We start from the raw sequence: 27,697 nt of genomic DNA on the forward strand, positions 1-27,697 counted from the left end.
GGGGACAGGGAGGAGGAAAAAAGGGGAACTAACAGAAGAAAGGGAAGGAAGGAAGAAGGGGAAAAGGGAAAGGGGGAAAGAAAGGGGGGTTTGATATAGAAAGGCAAACACATTGAAGGGGGCAGTATTCAGAAACAAAATACTGGGGAATATGGATAAAGGGAAAAAAGGGGAAATAGAGGGAAGACAGTATGGAAGGCAATAAAGAGGTAATAATTATAACTTTGAATGTGAATGGGATGAACTCTCCCTTATAACATAAGCAAATAGCAGACTGAATTAAAATCCAGAATCCTACAATATGCTGCTTACAAAAAACTCATTTGAAGCAGAGAGATACATATCAAGTAAAGGTAAAAGGTTGGAGCAAAATACATTTTGCTTCAGCTGAAATGAAAAAAGTAGAGGTAGCAATTCTTATCTCAGGCTAAGCAGCTACAAAAATAGATAGTGTTAAAACAGATAAGGAAGGAAACTATATCCTCCCAAAAGGTACCAGAGACAATAAAGTAATTTCAATACTGAATAAGTATGCACCCAATAGTATAGCATCCAAATTCTTAGAGAAGTTGAAAGAGTTACAGGAAGACATAGAAAGCAAAACTCTACTAGTGGGAGACCTCAGCCTCCCACTCTCAAATTTAGACAAATCTAACCATAAAATAAACAAGAAGGAAGTTAAGGAGATTAATAGATTGTTAGAAAACCTAGATATCATAGACTTATGGAGGAAACTAAATGGGGATAGAAAGGAATATACTTTTTTTCTGTAGTACATGGCACTTACACAAAAACTGACCATGTACTAGGGCATAAATACCTAATGATCAACTGCGGAAAGGCCTGAAATAGTGAATACATCTTTCTTAGATCATAATGCAATAAAAATCATACGCAATACTGGACCAGGGAGATACAGATCCAAAACTAATTGGAAACTAAATAACCTCATTTTAAAAAATGAGTGGATCAAACAACACAAGTTATAGAAAGAATTAATTATTTCATCCTAGATAATGACAATAATGAAACAACATGGGATACACTCAAGGCAGCTATCAGAGGATATATATCTTTAAATGCTTACATGAATAAATTAGAGAAAGAGGAAATCAATAAACTAAATATGCAACTAAAAAATTAGAGAAAGAACAAATTTAAAATGCCAATGAAATACCAAATTAGAAATTCTAAAAATTAAAGAAGTTAATAAAATCAAAAGTAAGAAAAATATTGAACTAATAAATATAAACAAGAATTGGTTTTATTAAAAACCAATAAAATTGATAAACCTCTGGTCAATTTGATTTAAAAAAAGAAAATCAAATTACTAGTATCATAAATGAAAAAAAAGGTGAACTCACCATCAATGGGGAGGAAATTAAAGTAATAATTCAGAATTATTTTGCCCAACTCTATGCCAATAAATTTGACAATCTAAGTAAAATGTTCACAGAAATATAAGTTGCCCAGGTTAAGTGAAGAGGAAATTAAAAACCTAAACAGCCCTATCTCAAAAAAAGAAATTCAACAAGCCATTATTGAACTCCCCAAGAAAAAAATCTCCAGAGCCAGATGGATTCACAAATGAATTCTATCAAACATTTAAGGAACAATTGGTTCCAATTCTATATAAACTCTTTGGAAAAATATAGGTGAAGACAGAACTCTGCCTAACTCTTTCTATGTCACCGATATGGTGCCGATACCTAAACCAGGAAGAGTTAAAACAGTGAAAGAAAATTATAGACTTATCTCCCTAATGAATATAGATGCAAAAATCTTAAATAAAATCTTAGCAAATTGATTACAAGTTATCACACTAGGATAATCCACTATGCTCAAGTAGGATTTATTCCAGGAATGCAGAGTTGTTTTAATATTAAGAAAACTGTTAGTATAATTAATTATATCAATAACGAACCTATCAGAAATTATATGATTATATCAATAGATGCTGAAAAATCTTTTGACAAAATACAGCATCCATTCCTACTAAAAACACTAGAGAGTATAGGAATAAATAGTTTTTTCCTTAGAATAATAAACAGTATCTATCTGAAACTATCAACAAACATTATTTTCAATGGGAAGAGGCTAGAGGCATTCCCAACAAGATCAGGGTGAAACAAGGATGCCCATTATCACCACTACCATTCAATATCATATTAGAAATGTTAGCTTCAGCAATAACAGATGGAAAAAGAAATTGAAGGAATTAGAATTGGGAAGGAAGAGACAAAACTCTAACTCTTTGCAGATACCTAGAGAATCCAAAAAAATCATCTAAAAAGCTATTAGAAACAATTAGCAACTTTAGCAAAGTCGCAGGATATAAAATAAACCCTCATAAATCCAACATATTGGGGCAGCTAGGTGGCACAGTGGATGGAGTACCAGCCCTGGAGTCAGGAGTATCTGAGTTCAAATCCAGCCTCAGACATTTAATTACCTAGCTGTGTGGCCTTGGGCAAGCCACTTAACCCCATTTGCCTTGCAAAAACCTAAAATAAATAAATAAACAAATAAACAAACGAATGAATGAATGAATGAATGAACAAACAAATAAATAAGTGAAAAAATAAATGAATGAGTGAATAGATAGATAGATAGATAGATAGATAGATAGATAGATAGATAGATAGATAAATGAAAATAAATCCGACACATTTCTATATATGACTAGCAAGATACAGCAGGAAGAGTTAGAGAAATCCCATTCAAAGTAACCTCAGACAATATAAAATACCTGGGAGTCTATCTGCCAAGACAGACTCAAAAACTTTTTGAAAACAATTACAAAACACTTCTCAAATAAATAAAATCAGACTTAAATAGCTGGGCAAGCATCAACTGTTCATGGATAGGGTGAGCTAATGTAAAAATGTAAATGTAAAATAATAAATACAAAATAATATAAAAATGACAATTCTACCAAAACTAAATTGCCTATTTAATGCCCTACCAATCAAAATTTCAAAAAATTACTTTAATGAGTTAGGAAAAGTTGTAAGTAAATTCATATGGAGAAATAAAAAGTCAAGAATTTCCAGGGATTCAATGATAAAAAAAAAGTATAAAAGAAGGTGGCTTAGCCTTAACCAGATCTAAAATTATATTATAAAGCATCAGTCAACAAAACTGTCTGGTATTGGCTAAGAAAACAAAGTGGTAGATCAGTGTTAGGTGCAATAGCAGGAAATGATTATAATAATCTGCTATTTGATAAACCCAAAGAGTCCAGCTATTGGGATAAAAACTCTCTCTTCAGTAAAAACTGTTGGGAAAAATTGGAAGTTAGTATGGAAGAAACTTAGATTAGACCAACACCTCACACCCTATACCAAGGTAAGATCCAAATGGAGACAGGATTTAGACATGAAAAACATTATTATAAGCAAACTAGAAGGTTGAGGAGTAGTTTACCTGTCAGATCTATGGAAAGGGAAACAGTTTATGACCAAGGAAGAGATGGAGAACATCATAAAACAAACTATATAATTTTGATTACATTAAATTAAAAAGCTTTTGCACAGATAAAACCACAGTAACCAAGATCAAAAGAAATGTAGTAAATTGAGAAGCAATTTTTACAACTAGTATTTCTGAGAAAGGACTCATTTCTAAAATATACAGAAAACTGAGTCAAATTTTCAAAATAAAAAAGCCATTTCCCAATTGACAAATGGTCAAAATATGCAAAGGCAATTTACAGATGAGGGAATCAAAGAGATCCATAATAATATGAAAAATTACTCTAAATCATTACTTATTAGAGAAATGCAAATGAAAGCATCTCTGAGGTACCACCTCACATCTCTCAGACTCACTAATATGACCAGAAAGGACAATGATCAATGTTGGAAGGGATGTGGGAAATCTGGGACAGTAATACATTGTTGGTGGAGCTGTGAACTCATCCAACCTTTCTGGAGAGCAATCTGGAATTATGCCCAAAGGGCAACAAAAATGTACATACCCTTTGATCCAGTAATAACAGTACTGGGTCTATAACTGAAGGGATTATGATAAAGGGTAAAAACATCACTTCTACAAAAATATTCATAGCAGCCCTGTTTGTGGTGACAAAGAATTAGAAATTAAGTAAATGTCCTTCAATTGGGGAATGGCTTAACAAACTGTGGTATATGTATGTCATGGAACACTATTGTTCTATTAGAAATCAGGAGAGATGGGAATTTAGGGAAGCCTGGAGGGATTTGCATGAACTAATGTTGAGCGAGATGAGCAGAACCAGAAAAACACTGTACACCCTAACAGCAACATGGAGGTGATGATCAATCTTAATGGACTTGCTCATTCCTTCAGTGTAACAACCAGGGACAATTTTGGATTATCTACAATGGAGATTCAGAGAAAGAATTGTGGAGTTTGAACAAAGACCAAAGACTATAACCTTCAATTTAGGGAAAACCTGTTATCTTATTATGTAATTTTGCTATCTCTTATACTTTATTTTTCTTCCTTAAGGATATGATTTCTCTCTCATCACATTCAACTAAGATCAATGTATACCATGGAAACAATGTAAAGACTAACAGAATGCCTTCTGTGGGGGATGGAGGGGAGGAAAGTAAGAATGGAGGAAAAAATTGTAAAACTCAAAATTAATAAAAATCTTTCTTAAGAAAAAAAAGAATGGAAAAGTTTGGTAAGGCCTTGATGGATGAAGAAAAAAACCTTGAACAATTAGTAGTTCATAAAAATGAATCACAGATTTAGATTTAAAGGGAGACTTAAGAGACCATCTTGTTCACCATAACACCCTCATTTTACAGAAGAGAAAACTGAGGCTTAGAGTCTCAAAATAATCTGAGCATGGTCATAAATTGTAAGTACCAGAGGTATAATTTGAACATAAGTCCTCTAACTTCTGACCCACTATTCTACTTCTGGTTAACTATACACCTGATTTGTAGAGCAGGTGGCAAAAGGGAAAAGGGAAAGGAAATACTAATTTTTTACTTCTCAACTCTACCTAAGCCAACCCTGCTCTTCCCCAGTAGACACATACCTGGTATGGGTAGAGTGTGACTCCATTTGTTCTGGACAGGGACCAAGTGCCGTCCAGATATTGATGAGCCTGAATGGCCACTGAGTTGAGAATATTTCCATTGCTGGGACTAGTGGCCATCTGTAGGCTAACCTTGGCCTGGTGAGTAGGGGATCCATTCTTCTTCTCTGCCCCACTGCCAACCCCAAGGCTATTGGGCTTGCCACCATGCTTGTTGGTGATGAAGCCTGTATAGTTTGAGGTGGCATAGGAAGCAGGCACAAAAGCCCAGTCCCGGGGCTGCTGGAGTGCACCCACATGTCGGGGGCCCACCAAAGCAGGGAGATTAGCGAGTGGTGGAGGTGAGCTTGGTGATGTATCATAATGCTCACTATTGGCTGCCTGCTCCAGGGTAAGCACCATCTGAATGGCCTCCTGCTTCAGCTGGTTCAGGTGAGTTGCACAGATGTCACAACGGTTGTCCCGTTCATTCCAAGCTTTCCGGATGGTATTGGGAACCTGGAGCTTGTCATGGATTGCAGAAGAGAATGTAGGGTCCTAAAGGAAAAACGAACAAAATGAAAGGTATTTAAGTCAAGGCTATATCATAACAGGAACAGAAAAAGGTAGGGAAGAAGGATAAAGCCACCAGGTCCATTCAACTTCAATAACCAGCTAATGAGCTAAGCTTGGGATACAATCAAAGAATTATCACATTATGTGTATGTTAATGGCTCTCCTACCAAAAGTATTTAATAATTTTTAGAAAATAATTTAAGAATCTTCTTTAACAAACCAGTCAAATATCTAGAGTAAAAAGGAGAAAAGGGGGACGGGGGAAGGAGGGGGATGTGGGTGACAGAGGAGAGGGTAGATCATAGGAGAAAATAGTCAAATATAACAGATTTTCTTTTTTACTTTTTTCAAGGGTCTGGGATTGGGTGGCCTGTCTGGGACCACAGGGCCAGGTGGTTGCTGGGTCTCTGGGGTGGCATGTGGGCTTGGGGCCTCTTGGCCCCAGGGCCAGTGCTCTGTCCACTGCGCCACTCAGCTACCCTACAGCATATTTTAGAAGAGGGACAGAGTGAAAGGAGAGAGAAAATGTAATATATGGTAGTGGGGAGGAATGGTTATAGGGAATTACGATCAGCAACAGCAACTGTGGAAAAATATGGAAGTAACTTCTGTGATGGACTTATGATAAAGAATGTGATCCACCTGAGACAGAGCTGATGGTATCAGAACACAGACTGAAACATTTTTAACTCTTTCTTTTACTTTATTTCTCATGAGGGTCTCATGAGGGGGGAGGGGTATTATGCTTACTCTAAAACAAGAATATTTTAGTAATGTATAAATAAAGTAATATTAACCAAAAAGAAACCCAATCAAATCAATCAAAGGTCTTCCCCCTTGTTCACACCCAAGAATGATAGTCAAATTTCCTTTAGCAACCAATTTCAGTCATTCAATCAATCAATAAGTAATTATTTAACACCTAAGCTAAGCACAGGTGATATGAACATAAAATGGAATTGCCTTTAATTTGCTTATATTCTATCAGAAAAGGAAAATACATACATATACATATATATATGCATATATATATATATATATATATATATATATATGCATATATATATATATATACTGGGATGAAATATTCTCAAAATCATCATGTTATGAAAGGGCAACTATAAGGGTAAGGGAAGGCAGGGTAGAGAAGGTAGAATTCAAGAAAAACATTAGGGAGAAGGTAGAGGTTGAGTTCATCTTGAAGGAAGAGATTCTAGGAGGCAAAGAAAAGATGAGGAAAGAGTGCCTTTCAGGTAAGAGGGATGGTCAATGCAAAGGAACAGAGATAAGATATGGAGGACAGAGTCTGAGAAACAAGAAGGATGGTTTGATGAGATGGGAGATGGGAGATGGGAGGGGAGTAATGCTTTAAAAAGATCAGAAAGGATAAAGAAGTGGTAAAGATCTTTTAAAGCCTGAGTTTTATAGTTTATACTAGAGGCACGAGCAAGGCACTGAAGTTTAATGAATTGGGGGGTCATTTAGATAAGCACCCATTTGTTTTTGGAGGAATTATTTTTCCCTCTGGTAATCATAATGAACAGATTCACAATCAAGTCATCTGCATCCTTTTCGCTGATATTAACAATCCATGGATAGCTAAGAAGGGGTATGAGAATGAAGTTTAGGACTATGGAAAAATAGAACTATGCAGGATAAATTCTGTAAATAGCATTAATAGCTCAAATTTATATTATACTCTATGTAGAATCTTCTATTGACCCATGGCGCTATGTGGAACATGTGCACGTGCATGTGCATGCACACACACACACACACACACACACACACACACAGTTTTCAGTGTTGCAGCATTTCTTGGGATTGGTTCCCTACTCCCTGGCTGCCACAGAAACCAGTGATAGATTACTTTCTCTTCCAAGGCTGAGTTGTGATTGTCCCTGCTGTATGTCCCCTCACCCACATGTCTATTACCCAATTTTCTATTGTGTTTCTCTTATCTCCTTTTAACATTTCCCATATCCTTTCTCTAAGTTTTCTTCTGCTTCCCAATTATGATGTGGAGAGTGTCTCTATACAAGAATCTTGTCTCTGAGGTTGACATGTAACAGTCAAGTCAAAGATTTATTTTAGGGAAAATGGGGAGAAGGTGCACATTTAAACTAAATTGCTGAGAATTTTTTCTTATCCTTCATAATCTAGATACCCAAATTTAAAATGCTTGGGCATTAATTATACATTTTCAGGTATTTGGTTTGATATTTTTCCATACTTTTCTACATTGATATAGTTTGTGCTTTTTGGAACTTGGGTCCTATCTTGCCAAAATTTTTAAGAAATGTTAAAATATGTCTAACTTGATTTTTCTAAACATTCTTATTTTTAAAAGATTGAAATAAAACTAAAAGCATACTTTAAAAAAATAATCCTGCCTGTGATACACTACACACATGGTAATCTAATCATGGCTTAAAGACCATCAAGAGGGCACCTCTCCGAGCAGTTCATTACACTTTTGTATAGCTCTTATTGGGGCAGCTAGATAGCATCATAATGTATAAAGTTCTGGGCTGGAGGCAAGAAGACGCCTCTCCCTGTTTTCTAAGTTAGCCATTTACTAGCTATGTGATGCTGGACAAACCATTTACCCCTATTTGTCTCAGTTCCCCATCTATAAAATGGGAGCACACTGGAGAAGGAAAGAGCAAGTCATTCCAATATTTTGCCAAGAAAGTCCATGGGGTCACATAAAGTGGGACACATCTGAACAACAATCTATGTAGAGGAAATAATGACTACATCTGCTGCAGTCAAATGGCCATATTCCCTCAGTCTAGTGAAGTTTAGGAGGAGTACAAGAAATGAGAGTGGTGGTAGCTATGAGAGTAACAAGCATCCTGAAATGAGAGGATACAACAGGAGTGAACATGGGCCATGTTGAATCCTTGCAATCTAATTAATGCTTTTGCAAAGTTGAGCCCATCAAAATGGGGGCAAGCCAGGACAGCCCAAAATATCCTGCAGATGATTTCCATCTGATAGAGACTCTAACCATGCAAGGAGTATGGGATGGTGACAGGGCTGAGAAGAGAATACAGAAGATGTCAAGGAAGGAAAGCAGGCCAAGAGATCCTTGCTGGGTGGTAGGGTGGGGGGTGGGAGGTAATTCATTATGAACGCAAGGATTTTGTTTTCACTGTTAACTGCCGTGAACTGCTCTTCAGCATTAAATGATTAATTGATTAATAAATCAGGAGGGAACAGTAGAGGAATGACTCAGGAGGTAGGAAATCAAGGCTGCCATATAATGTTATGGAAAACCATAGGGGGTCAGGGTTGATCAAGTCTCAGACAAAGAGTCCACAGACTCCCAACATCATAAGCACCATATAAGAACTATAAATATTTTTGTCCAGGGAAATTTCCATCATTTCATAGATCAGGATGGTCAAAAACACTGCACAATTATCATTCATCTGAATTTAGGCATAAACATCTATTCTTTTATTCAATAATGATTTACTGAACATTTATTCTTAAGGAGGCAATATAATATGGGGGATTGGGAGAGGAACACCATCAAACTGAGCATCAGAGATTCACTCTCATTTCTCAAAACTATGGACAGGGATATATGACTATGAGTTTCAAAGGATAATGGACTTATAAATGGCACTTTAAGGTTTGCAAGTATCTCATTTTATTTACCTGGGAGGTAGGTGCTATTATCAACCTTATTTTACATATGAGGAAATTGAGGCAGGCAGAGGTTAAATGATTTGTTCAGGATCACACAGTATCTGTCTAAGGTGGGATATAAACTCAGGTTTTTCTAACTCCAAGAATCTATCCACTGAGCAACCTAATCGTCTTACTATTATCATCATTATCATTGTTTTTATTATTATTATTCTTATTCAAAGAAACATCCTCTATATCATGAAATATTTACTGAGGATCCATTTACATTCTAGGTGGATGAAATGTTCATAAGCAAAGAGAAAAGCCCCATTTCCTGACCTCAAGGAGAGCCATAGGATTTACATACAGGTCAGGAAACTGAACATAATTTATGCTCCAAAATGGAAGTATCCGTGTAGGCAGCATCTCTTGTGATTCAGTCTTCATTCATTATATCACTAAATTGAAAGTGTTCGAAAATGAGTGCTTGTAGTCACTGGATAGGAGGCTTAATATTTATAGTTCTGATGATATAGAAGTCATTGTTACCTGGCTTCTATTCTGCTATTTGTGGCTGGGAGGGTTCTGAGCATCTCACTTCTCAAAGGGGAACAAATCTAAAAGCCAACAGCTACCAATCAGAGATTCTGTGATAACCAGCTGATGGAGATGTTAAAAGGTGGTGTTGGTGACACCTTGCAAATGGCTGTGGAAAATTTTCCGACTATCCATGCTTGAAAGGGAAGGTTCTGTTTCCTGAAAGTAATTTTGATTGTTGGTTTGTGAACTTAATAAAACTCTCTCTGATAACCTTCCTTGTATTAGGAATCCTCAATATCAAGGGGATTGGATGTGGGACCAGGACCAAGTAGCACTTAGCTCACAGCAATAGTCAGGATTTAGATGTGACCACCACAAGGTCTCTGGAAATTATTAAATCGCTCAGTTCAAAAGTGCCTGCGGCTGGTTGATTTTTATCACAGTTTATCAGTTTTCTTTCTTTCTTTTTTTTTAAAAGATATCCTCACTATTTACTGACCCCCAAGGCAGAGGGCACAACACATTTCCGCCCAGTCATTTCAATTCACATATGTGGTTATCCTTTGAATTGGAAGGTGTCATTGCTATCTGTATATGCAGCTGTATCTGAAAAAGCTGATAGGCAGAGGAAAAGCATTTCCACCTGAAGGACAGGAGGTCATTGGTTTGCAACTGAAGTCATTGTGACCAAGAATCTCACTCTGAATCTTAGGCTGCAAGATGGTATATAGTCTCATTGCTATAGGCCAAGTTAATTTACTGCCACTTATGGTGATGGTATTTATTATTTTGAGATATATGCATATCTTATCTAATATATGCAAAGTGCTCTGTAAATATCAAAACATTATATGAATGCCAGCTCTGAGGGATACCATGACTCCAGGCAAGTCTTTAGGATTATAAATTGCCCAAAAAAATGTTATTGTTAATCCACTTTGGTACAAGAAATACTCAAGACTTCTCCACAAAGATGAAATCACAGGACCAGTCCTATATGAAGTAACAATAGCATCATTCTACTAATAAGAGAAGCAATCAGGGTTAGAAAATGGGCAATAAGGTGGCACACTGGATAGAATGCCAGTACTAGAGTCAGGAAGACTCATCTTCATGAGTTCAAATCCAGCCTCAGATACTTACGAGCTATGTGACCCTGGGCAGGTCATATAACCCTGTTTGCTTCGATTTTCTCACCTGTCAGATGAGCAGGATAAGGAAATGGTGAACTCCCATATCTCTATCAAGAAAGCTGCAAAATGGGGTTACAAAGAATTGAACATAACTAAGACAACTAAACAATGGGCTAGTGAAAAGAGTTCTAGGTTTGGATAGAGGAAGATTTGGGCTCAAATCTGAGCTCTGACACTGAACTCCTTGGGCCTCAAACAACTCCCTAAGTCTTCTCTATTATCATAAAGGGATTGGAGAGTTTTAGGGAAAGGAGTTCTCACATCAGGGATCCTACATGGGCAAAATTATAATTTTTTCCATATTCTACCAATAATATTATCTAATACTGAAATAGTACTTTGTATACATTATCTCATTTGATCCTCACAACCTGATTTCACACATGGAGAAACTGAGGATTGGAGAAGTTTCTTGCCCAGGATTACAGAATTTTTAAGTGATAGGATTAAAATTCAAATCTACATCCTCTATTTCTAAATATAGTACTTTTTTTCTCTATACTAACATAGTAGGGGCAGCTAGGTACAGAGGATAAGCACCTGGAATCAGGATGACTGGGGTTCAAATTTGACCTCAGATCCTTACTAATTGTGTGACCCTGGTTAAGTCACTTAATCCCAATTTCTTCCAAATTAACCCTCCCCCACCATATAGACACACGCGCGCACACACACACACACACACACACACACACACCAAATACCAAACCATTTTGTCATTATCTTACACAGACCTTTATTTAAATATATTTGTATACTGAAATACATGCAGCTTATTTTCATTTTTTTACTTCTAGACCAGAAAAGAATTCAATCTCTCTCTCTTCAAAGTCAAATAGGATAGAGACTATTCCTTTAGATGAGATCGTGACTGGAGAATTACCTGCTACCAGATATGGAGTCCTATACCAAAGAAGGAATGATTTTCCATAAAATAAGTATTTTTGCTTTTGCCCAACCAGTCAGTCATTCAATAAGCATTTATTAAGTCCTACTGTAGGTGGGGACTATGGCTAAGTGCTGGGATAACCAAAGAAAGATAAAAGACAGACCTCACATTAGTGCATTAGGGTTCTCCAGTTATCTTCCTCTTATCCAAAACTCCCATAAACTATAGAAATAGTTTCTCTCACCTCCATGCTCAAAGATTTCCAAATTTTTTCTGAGTCCAAAACAATCCAGGAAAATATCTAGAATTTCATTAAGACCTCCAAGCCATGCCCATATCATTTTATAGATAAGAATACAGAAGCTCCTGGGGTTTAGGAAATTTGCCCAGGATCAGACCACTCATAAGCATCTGAGGCAGGATTCAAACCCAGGTCTTCCTGAATCCAGGTCCAGTATACCATCCACTATATAACCTGGTCACCTCAGAAGCAAACCTGTGAAAAGAGAGCTAAGGGAAACCTAGCTAAAAGCAGCTGTAAAATGGAAACATTATGATTAGTTCAGAAAGGACATAACCACATCAAGCCAGTTGGGTGTGATTATATTTATTTCCTATCAAATAGGCTCCCAACTTCTATGGTGTGCATTTGGCATAGTGATGAGGGTAGCAAGAAATCTGGCACCATTGTAGGGACCCACATGGTCACTTTCTAATGTTCCTCACTACTTTCTTCTTTCATCTCATTCTCCTTCAAGGGTTAAGTTGTCCTACAATAAATGCCAACATCACTTTTGAGGAACAGATGATTTTTTTCCAAATTATCTGAGCCCAAAATGGCCTCAGTATGTGTTCCTCTAAGGCCACATGGGGTATATCACGATGCCAATACTGGAGAGAATGTTCAGGGTTGGATATACAAACTCCTGTTGATGTTTGCTTATTGTTTATTATTCCAAGAGCCTCTAGTGACAGGGTCAACAAGATTTGTGTTGCTTTTCAAAGGCATTTTTCTTACCAACATTAATAGACTATTCGCCTATATCACTCTTATCCCATGGGACTCTGAATGGCAGACCACATACAGAGAATGATCTATTTGTTCCCTACAGCTGGTTTCTTCCCATCAGATCAATGGGCCTCCCCCTCAGCATCACTCATGCCTTTTTCACATCTCAGTTTTCATTTTTCCCCTAGAATGGCCAACAATATACTTTTTTTTTGTTTATCTTAAAATCCCTGACATTTATTACCTGACTACTCTATCCCTATTAGGCATGAGGCCAATATCAATGTCATGCTAGGAATAGAGAAGTAGAAAATGTACCTTGATACATAAGAAAGCCCCAGTGGAATCAGGACCCAATGACTTCTTCATTTATGGAGGTCTTCATATAATCCAAAAAAAAAAAAATCATTGAATAGATACAACCTTTGGAACCAGCTGTTTCATCCCTTCGCATTCACTCCCCAACCTATCTTTATTTCATCTTTATTTCATTCTTTTCCACACATGCTAGAGCAGAGGGTAGCTAGAGCTACCCTTGCTAGAGAGGGTAACCAAGATAAATTTGAGGACAACAATCACAAACATTTATTAAGTGGCATAACAGGGACAGCTAGCTAGCACAATACTACCTAGACAGAGTACCAAGCCTGAAGTAGGAAGAGAAAACCTTCCTGAGTTCAAATCCAGCCTCACACATTTACTCTGAGTGACTTGGACAAGTCATTTAACCCTCAGTTTCCTTATTTATCATATGAGCTGGAGAAGGAAATGTGGCACCACAGAACTGCCCAATACAAAGTACAACTAAGAGATGACACATGAATCTAAAGGACACGGCTATTTCTGCATTAAAGGCCGCTACATATGGGTTGGAAGGAGGGAATTGGATTGGTATGTGACTTGAAGAAACCTGTGAAAAATGTTTCAGGTGATTTGACTTTTTTCATCTTCAGAAAGCATAATTTTAATTCACACTTCAACCTCCTGGGAGCTGCTCAGAACTACTCCAAAGACTGTGAAAGGTGTTGTTAATCATAACTATATTAAAGTCTTTAAAAAATGTCCTGCAATATGTCCTGGTTCCCTGGCTGCACAATAAGCTTTTGAAGGACAAAGATATTATACCCCTTTGCCTATAGGGCTATGCCCTACTAACACTTAGGGCTGTAACTAGGACAGAGCAATAGAGTTTGGACTGAGGTGTCCCCAACATTTAAGGAACACTGACAATTGCTGAAATCTTTTTAGCAGTGTACAAATAATCAAACCTAATGGATAACTAGCAAGAAGAATCATTTAAGAAAAATAATCCACTATGTGGCAATGTTTCCTACCAACTACCAGCCTCAGTGTTTGAGGTTGTATTTTGTAAAGCTTACCTTGAGTGTAAAAATTACTAGCTATACATATACTTTACACTATGTACAATTCCCTAATCAATAAACCTTTGTGGATACTGAAAATGACAAGGAGAGTGTCCCCCAAAAGCTCAGAGACTTAAAGAAAGAGAGGAACATGTAGGAGATCAGGGGTTAGGCCCACAGAAATGGTAGAGATGAAAGGGAAGTTACAAGTCATCTTTCACAAATGAGGATGAAAGAGAAATGATTTTGCCCATATTCTCACAAGTTAAAAATTACAGAATTTGAGCAAAGGTCCATCCAAATTCAGTCATCTTTATTATTCTGACCAGAAACTTCTAGGATTTTCCCTTTTCCTATTGATATCTTTGTAATGATAAATTGAAATAAAAATCTTCCTACCTAGCCCTGGCCTTTGAATGGGCATAACCTCAGACAAATGAGGAGAGAGTCCCTAACTCATATTCAATTCACTCAAAAGTCAAGACATTACCTTCATGATGTCACTGGCCTACTTTGAAAACTAAGGATGAACAACTACAATTCCTATGGAGCACCCAAGGCAACTGGGTGGCACAAGTCCTGAACTTAGAGTCTCGAAAACATGAGTTCAAATCCAGCTCCCACACAAGCTGTGGAACAATTGGCATGTCACTTAACTCTCTTTGTGTCTCAGTTTCCTCATATGTAAAATAAACCAATAAAACCCCAAAATGGGGTCATAAAAAGTTGGACATGATTGATAAATGACCAAACAACAAGATAGTTCCCAAGTTAGCTAATCCTATATGTGACCAGTACAAATACTACTTAACTGTGTTGGGCAAGAAAACAGATTGTCATTGAGCTAGTCCTGCTGCCCCCCACCTCACCTCCAAGTTCTGGGATTAGTTGGTAAAAGTTTAACTACTGATTCTCAAAGGGAAAAACATATATATACTGGAAACACTTATAAATTTAATCATTATTAACATTTTCTTTGTCACTTTAAGTTTAGACAATTCACAAAACAATAAATCAAGTCCTATTTTGCAATGTCCATTAAATTCTGAGGTGTAAATACACTAAAAATTTAACAATTGGCTTGAACACTTTCCAGGATACCACTGTTCAACTGGAGTTATGTAATAATGTGGTTATTTATTTTCTTCAACTAAAAACCTGAATGATAAGGGTCATTCTTTCCACTGAAAACAATGGAATTGTATGGGCAGCTTTTCCAAATAAATTAGAAAGCAGGATTGAGTGAAACCCCTTCAACTATCAAGGCAAGAAAACCTTTTACTTGGTTGTGGACATATAGATAGTTTTTCTTGATACTCTTCTCAACCTGTGAACTGCTATCCTCTGCCTCTAAGAGAAGAAAGGGAAAATATGGTATACTATATAGAAGAATGTATCCGAATAGAAGTTCTTTGAGAATAATTATTGTTCAGTCATTTCAGTTGTGACTCTCCTCTTGGCAGAGATCCTGGAGCAGGTTACCATTTCATTCTCTAGCTCATTTACAGCAAGGAAACCTTAGCAAATGGGGTTAAAGGACTTGCCTAGGGTCACACAGCTAATACTAACAAGTCCATATTTGAACTCAGATCTTCCTGACTTCAGGACTGGTACTCTATTCATTGAATCACCTAGGTGGCCTCCTTAAGGGGAGGGATCTTGTTATTCCTTATTTTTTTATTCTTGGTATCTAGCACAACATTTAACAAATAGCAGAAGCATAATAAATGCTTGCTGATTGATTAGTTAATAGAGTAGCAACTGAACCTCAACCCATTGACAGTCTGGCCCCAGGCTATAAAAGGAATCTATTCATGAATACAGTTTATAACCTAACATGGAAAAGTAGATTCACTAGGTATCTTACATGCTTCCCCTTATCTGAACAGCGTAATAAAAAATATCAGGTAGAGATGCAGTATTAATCACATTACAATGAAGTTTCACCTTTAAATTTTCACAACCTAGCTGGGGTACAATGCATTTCCTTATGCCAGCTTTAATGTGCCATCAAGTGGCAAATGGATTTATTTTCTAGTTGCAACTGGTTGTATTAGCATAAAGTTATTAAGAAGTCTGCTAATTATCTCATTATACAATTGCCTAATGGTTTTTGCTTTCATTAATTTGCTTTGCATGCATGAAATGATGTATGAATTTACTTGGCTGAGTTTCTTTGGACTTGTAACTATGAGATGAGATGCCTCAAAGGACTTTAATGGGATAAAAGACATTTTTACATGAAAACAAAGTTCTGAACATTCTTCTCCCCTGCTGCAAAAACTTCACCAGTTTCCCATTGACTAAAGAATTAAGTCCAAATTCCTTGTCATTCAGTAGTATCTGTTTGTGAAACTTTGGGGGCTTTCTTGACAAGACACTAGAGTAATTTTGCTATTTCCTTCTCCAGCTCATGCACAGGAGGTAAACAGGGTTAAATGACTTTGTCAGGGTCATACATCTAGGAAATATCTGAGGCCACATTTGGACTCAGGAAGACGAGTTATACTGACTTCAGGCCTGCACTATATCCATTGAATATCCAAGGGGGCTTGTCTTTAGCAAGAATTTGAGACAATCCATTAAATACCCCAAGAGCTTATACCTTGATATGTTTAAAAAAGAGAGAGAGAGAATAAATGTGTTGAGCAGATCTCTAGAGAGGAAATATGGGAAAACACAAACACAAGACAAGCAAATGTAGAAGAGTTACAATCTGAAGCCAAGGAATGAGCTAACATCCTGATTAAATCAGAGTTCCATCAAAGTCTCTCCTCTCTCTCTTCAATCCTTCATATAGCTATCAAAGAGAAAGATGCTCCTAGAGCACAGGTATGTCCATGGCACTCCTTTGCTCAAGAGGTCCCAGTAACTCCCTACTGCCTACAGAATCAATGTAAACACCTCTTTTTTGTTTGTTTCACCTTTAAAGCATTCTCAAACCATCTACCTTTCCAGTTATACATTCCTCCTCTTCATATGACTCCCAGTTCAAACTGGCATACCTCCTGTCCCTCATACATAACATCAAATCTACCTCTATGCCTTTGCGAAGACCATCTCCTCTGCCTGGAATGCTCTCTCCTCCAGCTCTTAGAATACCCAACCTCCTTCACACAAGCACTGCCTGCTACATGAATAGTCTCCGGATCCTACTCCCAACTACTAAATATTTCCCCAAAATGGTACACTGCTGGCACTTAAATGTCTATTGCCTGACTAACAGATTGATATGTTATTATAAGGGGCAATTAGGTAGAGTAGTGGATGAAGTATCATGTCCAGAGTGAGGAAGACTTGAGCTCAAATCTGACCTCATACACTTACTAGCAATGTAACCCTGAGCATGTCACTGAACCCTGTTTGCCTCAATCTCCTCATCTGTAAAATAAGACGAAGAAGGAATTACAAGCTACTCCAGTATGTTTGCCAAGAAACCCCCAAAAGGGGTTACACAAAGTTGGACGCAACTGAAAACAGCTACACCACAACAACATAGTATTATAATTCACTTCTTACGATGTTTCTCTTTGATTTCACTCCAAAGCTATCTCTCTAGGCAAACCAGGATTAGGAACATCAGGTCAGAGCTACACAAAGGAAGAATGATTATTAGTCCTGCAGAGGTGAAAGGATATATATATGTATGTAAGTATGTACAAATGTATGTATGTATGTATGTATGTATTTTAAAGGACCTTTTCTGACTTTTCTCTGAAAACCCTGAAGTCTTACCTGGGGTTTCTTAGTTCAATTTGAACAGTTTAACAGTTTGTTCCCCAAGTCCCTCTTCTATTTACTCCATTGTATATAAAATTGATACCCAACATTCACAGTATCCTATTCACATTGCCATTTTTTTCAGGTCTAAAACACTGGACTGTTGGGCTTATACAGGATATGAAAAGTCCCAGAGGAAAGTACTCACAGCGGATATTCAATGAATTCATTTAGAGCTTAGAGGAGCCAGACATTTCCTCTTTCCTTGCTGCAAACACATACACAAACATACACCAGTACATACATAGACACATACACTCTTCTTTATAAGCCAGCCAATGAGAAATCCCTGGACAATAAACTCTTGTATGGAAGTCCCTACAGCAGAGTTTTCTAATTGTGAGTTCTAAACCCATCTCCTTATATAAAAACCTGATCCTATCTTTTCCTCCTCCTAATATTGCTATCAGCCACTTTTCCCCATCATCTGTCCTGAAAAAGGTAAGGGCAGATAAGTTCAAAAAGCAATTTGCCTCTAACTTGTGTGGTCTAAAGAGGGCTAAGATTACAAAAATCTTTTCCCAAATATTCCCTAAGTGACTAAAAAGGAAGAGAGGGAAGAGGAAGGTGAAAAGCTGTCACTCCAGTCAATGGTCAAACCAAGAAGGGGAAAAAAAACAAAAACACCAAACTGACTTAGGTTACAAATCTAAAAACAAGTCGAGAATTTCCCATAGTAAGCCCATATCTGACCTCCCATAAGGAAAAACTGTACAGAAGAAATAAGAACTCATTTGGGTCAACTTTAAACCACATCAGATCTCAACTAAAACCCCTCATTCTGTGAGAAACTTTTCCCATTGTTCCTTCATGCTATTGATTTGCCTCTGCTGATTATTGCCAGAGCATACTGTATATTATCTAGTCTGTCCATAGTTGTTTGCCTTAGACTCAACCATTAAACTATGGTTTCCTTGAAAGTGGGATTGGTTGAGGGCTTTTTGTTTGTTTTGTCTTGTTTTCCATCTGTAGTACTTAGGTCCAGCGTAACAGAAGTGTTTAATACATGCTGGCTGACTTGTCTTAACAGTCCCATGTTGAAAATGTATACAGATTATTGTTGCCCAATTGAGCCATTCTACTCTGCAAAATTACAGAGTAAGGAAGAGGGGAGTAAGGAACTTCCAATTTTCCAGTCAGGAGTTCTCATAGACCCACTTGGAAGACTTTCCCCCTCCCCTGGGGGATTGATGGATATACTCTCCCCGAGGTGGGATTTCCTAGGATCACAGAATCTCAAAGGATTTCTTTGGGACTAAAACAATTTAATTGGATTATGTGAGGAAAAAATTGTAAATCCATTCAATTTGCTGATTAATTCTTAGGAGGAAAGCCCAGCACCAAAGCTTCTGCCAAAGGGAAGGGGCCATGAAGACTCTCTACAACCCACCTCAGGCAGAACAACAGAGAAGTCACTCACTCATTAAGGGCAGCAGATATAGGTAAAGTCAGGCCAAGTCCTGCCTCTAGATCCTTTTCTCCCATTTTTCTATTCCAGGAGGAAAAACTCTTACCTATTAAATAAAATCTCGTTTTCCTGCCAGGGCAGCTAAGCAGTACAGTGGATAAAGGACAGGAATTGGAATCAGGAAGACTCATCTTCCTAAGCTCAAATTTGGCCTCAGATAATTATCTGTGAGCAAGTCATTTAACCCTGTTTGCCTCAGTTTCCTCATCTGTAAAATGAGCTGATGAAAGAATGGCAAAGCACTTTCAGTATCTTTGCCAAGAAAACCCTCAATTGAGGTCATGAAGAATCAGACACAACTAAAACGACTGAACAATAGTAACAAAAAGAAAAATTAAATTAAATTTCATTTTCTAAAGGAGTTCTTTCCCAACAGTCCTGCTAAGCAAACCTCAATGTCTCTCACATACCTTTACAGTCTTTCATCTAAGATTACCCTCTATTTCCAGTGTTTCTATCTTGGTGGACATAGTTATTTGCATGTTGTCTCCTCTATTAAAATGTGAGCTTCTTGAGGGAAGCAACTGATTTTCCCTTTATTTGAAGCAACTGATTTTCCCTTTATTTGTATCCATAACACTCAGCACAGTGCTGGATATATGGTTAGAGCTTATTAAATGCTTGTTGTTTGACTTATTAAAAGTTTTGAGGTCTTTTTAATGATTAAAATAGGTGAGGCTTGGACTGGTGGCTCAGTTTCTTTTCCTTGTTTCCCCTCAAGAGATAAGCATAACTGCTCAGGATCCAAAGAAATTTCTAAGAACCAGCATAACCCATAGAGGGCGGGAGGGCCCTTAGTGGTCATCTGGTCCAACTCCCCTTATTTTATAGTTGAGGAAATAGGCAACAAGAAGTGACTTCATACATTAAAAAGTTGGCAAGCCACTATTGACCCCCAAGTTCTCCAAATCCAAATGCACTTTCTTTCTAACATATCACAGAGTCTCTGAAAGCATAGGATTAAAAAGTTAATTTCCTGCCTTTTTAGTTGTTTTCAAGGTCATATGCTAACCTTTCACTAGCAAATTATGGCCTTCAGCATTACAAAAGTAGAATTGTAAGCACTGATCTTGACAGAGCCCACATCTAGTGAAGAAAAGGACCTCAATACTTGAATTCTTAGGAATGGACTTGGGATGTGGATTTGACTGGGATGGGATTTAGCAGAGATGAGAGATGGCTGAAGGGAGAAGCAATCTGGCTGATGTAATCATCAGATCAATAGATGACATCAATAGGAGCAATAAAAGCTTTCAACAGAGATGTAGGCTACACCTGAAAGTTGCTCCCACTTCTAGTTCCCTATTCTTGTTCTCTCAGTCAATAGTGATTTGGAAATAGGCAGGAAATTGTGTCTCAGTAGGTAGAGAGTTGGGGTGAAGGCAGAGGATTATTGACCTTAATCTCTGTTTCATTAAATGTCTTTTTTTAACCAATCAGGGTTGACTTGTCCAGGGTCACATAGCTAATAAGTGTCTGAGACCTGATTTGAACTCAGGTCCTCCTAACTTTAGGGCCAGTGCTCTAGCCATTGTACCATCTAGCAACTCCTTGATTAAATGAATTTTGCCTTGAATTCATGTGGTCTCTGGTTTAGTATGTTTAAAAAGGGGAGTGGGATGGGAATATAACTGGGGGATGGTGAGCTGTGGCTTTGAATAGATGCTAAATAGTCATACACTGAACCTATGTGTAGATTTCAGGAACCCATAGTTTAAGAATTTCAAACTACATTGATTCAGTGTTGATCTTGACCCTTATATCTACCCTAATAGGTTGATTTGACTTAATATTTTTGTCAAGGTCTTCATATTATTTCTTGATGACATATGTTCACCCATAAGTTGCCCTTATCCTCATGGTAGTCTTTTGTGTATGTTCCTTGCAAGCTCAGCTGGATGCAACAAAGGAGGATACCTAGGAATTATTTTTACTGTTATCTTTGTACTAACAATGGAACCAATTCCTTCATTTGTCTCTTTAAAGAATATGGGTGGGGCGGCTCGGTGGTGCAGTGGATAAAGCACAGGCCCTGGAGTCAGGAGTACTTGGGTTCAAATCTGGTCTCTGACACTTAATAATTCCCTAGCTGTGTAGCCTTGGGCAAGCCACTTAACCCCATTTGCCTTGCAAAAACCTAAAAAAAAAGAATAAGGGTGACCCTTCCTCCCCTTTAGCAGCAACTTTCTCATGTCTACTGTTTTCATTTCCAACAAGAAAGTCAGTATTGATGTGATTTAATTTCTCCAGTTGTATGTTAGCTGACCTGTCATTGGCTAAGAGTTTGCTTTTAGAGTGCCTATGGTTATATTAATATCCATAGGGAATCTAAAAACTAGGATTGTTTCTTGGGTTTCCTTTTCTATCACTATTCTACTGGTGGAAGCAAAGGAGACCACACAAAATTGAGGCATTGTGAGCTTGCCTTTGTTTCTGAGGTCACCATGGTCAAAGAAATCATCATCACCCATTACCAATCTGAGGTATATACCTTTCTATACTTGGCTAGTTGGTCCTCTGAGAGCAGATAGAGACATGAAAGCTTTCCAGATAGGTAGAAGCTGTTGGGTTTATATTCCACTGGCATTGCCTTCAGCAACCCTGACTCCTCTATGTCATAATGAGGCATCAAAGACTTGACAGAGAGCCCAAATTCTAAAACAGACAAACCACCATATAAGATAAAGTGTACAAATAGTGCAACTAACAGCCACAAATGAGAAATGAGTCTTTTACACTCTCTCTCTCTCTCTCTAAGATGAGACTATCAGTTCAACAGAGAATGTCAATAATAGCAGAGAATGTTTCTGAGAGGTAAGACCTATCATGTGAAGCAAATCTTTCCTAAATATAAAAACTATTCACACATTTTATAGGTAGTATATTTACATGTATATATACATACTTACATATTTATATAGTATGTACACACACACACACACACACACACACACACACACACACACAGGTTTTTCACTATTCTGTTCTATTGACCTTTTTGTGGGCAAGAGGCTAACTAAAAGGAGGTAGAGTAATTTAATTATTGCATGACAAAGTATTTGAGGAATAGAATTCTGTAATCTTATTTCAGGCACAATTCTTCTACACTGCTTTACACGGAGGTTTGCTTTATTAAAAAAACTACATAATTATGTTCTTTATGCTTCAAATATAGATATATTCAGCATTAACCTTGGGTCTACTTTAGAGTTGAAAACAGAAACCAACTGTGCCCAGCAGTTTGATTAATACCAGACTTTTCTACATTATTATTTACAAACCCATTTTCAACTGCTTTTTCTATAAAATGTATACCTTGAGTTACTGTTACTTATGCATGGCCACTTTTGTTAGAATTTTATTCATTACACCAATATTATTGTAGCCTTATACAGTGCCCTTAAATTCTAGGTAACTAATTTGATGATTTTTTTTTCTTTATTTACATTAAATAACCAAACATTAATGAGCTCATTGTATTTCCAAGAGACAAGGAGGTAGTGAGATGGGCTTATAGAAGTTTCACTGTTAACACTCCTTGATCCTTCAGCAAAACCTTAACTGTTAATACTGTAATTTAAACTACTCCCATTTATTACTATCCACTGAGAACCTTTCAGCACTTAAAGGGCCAGAGCCCTTTCTGGCCTCTTGTTGAAATGTTGTTAGTATAGGCTATAAACTCAATGCAGATTGAAGCTGGGCTTTTTTAAAATTTAATTTGGTCATGGCTAATACTGGTATTTGTTTTATTTGACTAAGCTTGTTTGCAATAAGGGTTTTATTTTTCTTGCTTTTCCATTGGATAGGAGAGAGAATATGGGATAGAGACAATCCAAACTGAAAATAAAACTGGATTTAAGAAAAGAAATGTTGTATTTACAAATATCTCAGAGTTTAAGGAAATCTAAAGAACAAATTTACATATTTACAATTTTGCTCTCTTGTGTATGTGTGATTGTTAAATAAATTGAACTTTAAATAAAAATGAATACTATACATGTCTAGCTGGTGGTTGCTTATGTAGCCTGTGGGTTAATGCAAGATGTTAGCAACAAAGGTTTTGGGCCACTTCTCTTTGCTCTATTCCATGGCTATTGTTTATTAATAAACAATCAAATAGGAGATGAAAACATTTGTGTTCATGTCATATAAGGACTTTCTAAAGGAATTAGAGATATTTATAACCTGAATCAGAGAAAACTTAAATTGAGAATCAGAACTCAAAGCTATCTTCAAAGGGAGGGTCAATGGAACGCTTTTATATGAAGAAAGGAGAACAAAAGGAAGTTGAGAAGAAAACAAACAGAGCATTTTTAAAAAGTAAAATATAAATTTATTATAGCCTTTTTTTAAAAAAGTAAGTCATATGAAATGGAGATTCATGGTTTCCTACAGAATCCACATCTGGGTTCTGCTGAAATGTTCTTTTTGGATGTTTAAATTTAACTTACAAATAAATTTAAAAAATTTTTTTCAAGTATTTGACAAAGAGTGATTACACTTGGTTTTAGAACAAAGAATAAGGAGCAATAGGGAAAAGTTGTAAAGAAGCAGATTTCTGCTCAAGGTAAGGAAAAACTTGCTAATAATTCATGCTAGCAAAAAATGAATGACTTGCTTTAAGAGGTAGAGGCTTCCCCTGAAAAGAGGCCTTCAGATATAGACTGGAGCATCAGCCCACTGGCAGTCCCTTCCAGTACTAAAATTCTAGGGATCCTTGTGACACATGTATGGCTGAACATAAAGAGAAGTGAGAGAAGACAAAATAACCTCATTATCATCCAGACCCAGCTCATCATCATCTCAGTTCAGACTGATGATGGAGTCTGAACAGTCATTGCTCTATAGGACAATACAGAAGACTATTCTGTCTCTAAAAGATGTCTATATTAAGGAGAGACATCCCAGTCCCACTGTACATTAGTTGAAAAGTTCATAAAATTTTCTGTAATAAAATTCAAATCCTTTGGGATGTGAGATATTTTTAAAGTATGGTAGAGGGCAGCTAGGTGGTGCGGTAGATAGAGCACTAGTCCTGGAGTCGGGAGGACCTGAGTTCAGATGTGACTAAGACACTTAATAATTCCCTAGCTGTGTGGCCTTGGGCAAGTCACTTAGCCCCATTGCCTTGCAAAAAATAAAAATAAATAAATAAAGTATGGTAGAAATCAGACAGGTAATAGTATAAAGAGATGAAGTGATCTCCAAAGGTGGAATGTTATAGACTAGGAGAAGAAATGGGAAAGTTAAAAGAGTGAGAAGGAAAGCAGGAAGGAAAGTCAAGAGAATAGGGGACTAAGAAATAGAGTGAGGGCAATAGCAGGGAAGATCCAAGAAAGGAGAAAAGGATAAAGAAGGTCAACCAATACATGAGTTGATCAACTATGTCCCAATACTAATATGAAAAAATAGTCTGAATTATCTTAGAATGTCTTTTTCAAATAATTTCTGTCATATTTAGGGGGCCCCATGAGTTATAATAGATTAAATATTAATAATATTATTAATAGCATAGACAGTAAAATAAGAAGAACCAGGAAACAACATAGAGTATCTATAACATAAATTAAAGCAACATTGAAAGTCAGCTTATTCTGATTAAATTGTGATGAGCAATCTTGACGCCTAAAGAAAGATGATGAAACACATCTCCCTCTTCTGGTTGAGGGGTGGGACCACAGATTCCCAAAACACTATCAGATGCACTGTGTTGGTTGGTTTAGCTCACCTGGTTTTTTTTCCTACTTTACAGAAAAGAGATTTTCTTTTTTTTATTTTATTTATTTAAGGCAATGGGGTTAAGTGACTTGCCCAAAGTCACACAGCTAAGCAATTATTAAGTGTCTGAAGTCAAATTTGAACTCAGATCCTCCCGACTCCAGGGCCAGTGCTCTATCCACCTAGCTGCCCTTAAGAAAGGGGATTTTTATAAAAGGGATCCCAGTAGTAACAGCACAAAAGGAACCAATAAATATTCTTTATAAGAAAAAAATTTATGAAAACATTGATTATTCAATAAAACCACAATAGAATTTAAAATTTAAAATAGGAGGGGCAGCTAGGTGGCACAGTGGATAAAGCACCAGCCCTGGAGTCAGCAGTACCTTGGTTCAAATCCTGTCTCAGACACTTAATAATTACCTAGCTGTGTGGTCTTAGACAAGCCACTTAACCCCATTGCCTTGCAAAAAAAAAAATAAATTTTTTAAAAAAAATTAAAATAGGAGAGAAAGATTGTCCAAGGGCCTCTCTGTTTTTGTATCAGTCTTCCCTAGGCTGGTTGTTTTTTTTTTTTGGTGGGGGGTTGTTTTTACATGCTGGCTTTACATGAATCATATTATAAAATCCTGAAGGAACAGAAGTAACATGGAGTTTATTTCTTGTATATAATGGGAATATATATTATGGTGGGAAAGGGGAGCTTTTTTATAGAACAATAGCTTTTATTTATGAAAGTTGTTAGCTATTTCCAGTCTCAAATCTGAAATGACCTCAATATAAAATTCATTAACTATCTCCTACAATATACCACAACCAAAATTACTCACATTCTGAGTTTACTAAAGAAATTAGTTTTTACACCTTACACCTTCCAATCATTTTTGGTTAGTTTCAGGGCTGCTGATTTTTCAAAAAAGTAATCAGCATTGTTTTGAGCCTCTGTTCCCTGGTTCTCCCCCCCCACCCCAATATCAATACTTAAAGTTAATGGTTTTCTTTCTGTCTCTCTTCCCCTCTCCCCATACCATATATAATTAATTGCATTAACTTTTAGTGGAAAACACAGTTCAACATGCTAAAGAAACATTAGATGTACTAGAGTACTGGGTTAAATCCCAGCTAACTTGAACCAGATGGGTTTTAGTTCATTTCAAAATAGGTATAGTTAACAATATTGGCCTCCACAGAAAGACTACAAGAAACTAACTGAAAATGGTACCAGTAGATAAAGAAGTATTATGGGGCATAAATTCCCAAATCCCTTTTCAATTGCTATTGTTTTCTTTTCATTTAACCCCTCCCTACCTATCCAAATAGCCTGTTATATAAGAAAAATATCAAAATGACTAAAATGGCTATGAAATGCTTTGAAAAAACATCGCTTTGTGCATTTAAAGAATCATCTAAAATATGTATTAATCTCTACACTGTAGTCTGTCTTACAATGAAAACCCATTGAAGGTAGGTTTCATGCATAACATATTAAACATACCTAATGTTGTGTTCTATTCTCAAAGAATACATGATATAAACTGGCAATAATAAAAAATGAGGACATTTAGCAAGGGTTAAGAGGCAAATGACTAATAGGAGGTCATGTCAAGTCATGACACCTTCAATGAGTCATTTAGTATGAGGCCTAAATATTATTTTATCCTTCATAAAAAAAACTGATGCAAAGATATCAAGTTCCTATACTTTGAATTCAAGATGCTTAGAAATTCAAATGTAAACGGAAAAAAAACTCAATTTTTCTGAATCAAAGGATTTAAGGGTAAAAAGTATCTTTAAAGTCATCTAATTCAACTCCTTCATTTTATAGTTGGGGAAATTAAGCCCCCAAAATGATAGTAAGGTCTGATTCACAATTTGAACTCTAATTCATTTATTCAATATCATATCCTCATAGATCTAAAGACCTTAGAAGTTATTTAATCCACCTTTCATATCGTATTGGTGGTAGGGATGCAGAACCAACATATATTAAGCACCTACTGTTTGCCAGGTACTATGATAAATACTTAGATATTATCTCACTTGATCCTCCCAAGAACACTGAAAAGTAGGTTATATTATTAATCCTATTTTATTTGTATTTGAAGGAACTGAAGCAGAGAGAAACTAAGTGTCGTACCCAGGGTCACATAGCTAGTAAATATCTGAGGCTGAATCTGAATTCTAGTCTCCCTAACTCCATGTAGTTATATTTGAATATATCACATATTAGGAAACTGAGATCCAGAGTTAAATAATTTGCCCAGGATTAATTGGCTCTGAAAGACAGACTTTATGGAAGGGCTGGAATTTGAACCCAGGTCTTCGAACTCCAAAACCAATGTTATTTCTACTGCAATTTGTGGCATGCCTCCCAAATGAACCATAATTTTTAAAATAATATACCTCCCTTTCTCCCCCCCAACCCCCAACAATCTCATCTCTCAAATCCAAACTATATTTTTCCTTTAATACCATTTCTGGAGTATATTTCCTGAATTAGG

General features: G+C 36.8%; 1 protein-coding gene across 1 annotated transcript in view; it reads right to left on the reverse strand.

The window, feature by feature from the left end:
• KIF26B (kinesin family member 26B) overlaps positions 1–27,697 on the reverse strand; it is a 624,587-nt gene that overhangs the window by 389,453 nt on the left and 207,437 nt on the right. Inside the window, exon 3 of the mRNA XM_074222850.1 lies at positions 5,036–5,572. Within this exon, the coding sequence (XP_074078951.1) occupies positions 5,036–5,572 (537 nt within the window). The remainder of the gene's footprint in view (positions 1–5,035; positions 5,573–27,697) is intronic.

This window comes from Macrotis lagotis, chromosome 2, assembly GCF_037893015.1.
Source record: "Macrotis lagotis isolate mMagLag1 chromosome 2, bilby.v1.9.chrom.fasta, whole genome shotgun sequence".
Taxonomy (NCBI): domain Eukaryota; kingdom Metazoa; phylum Chordata; class Mammalia; order Peramelemorphia; family Peramelidae; genus Macrotis; species Macrotis lagotis.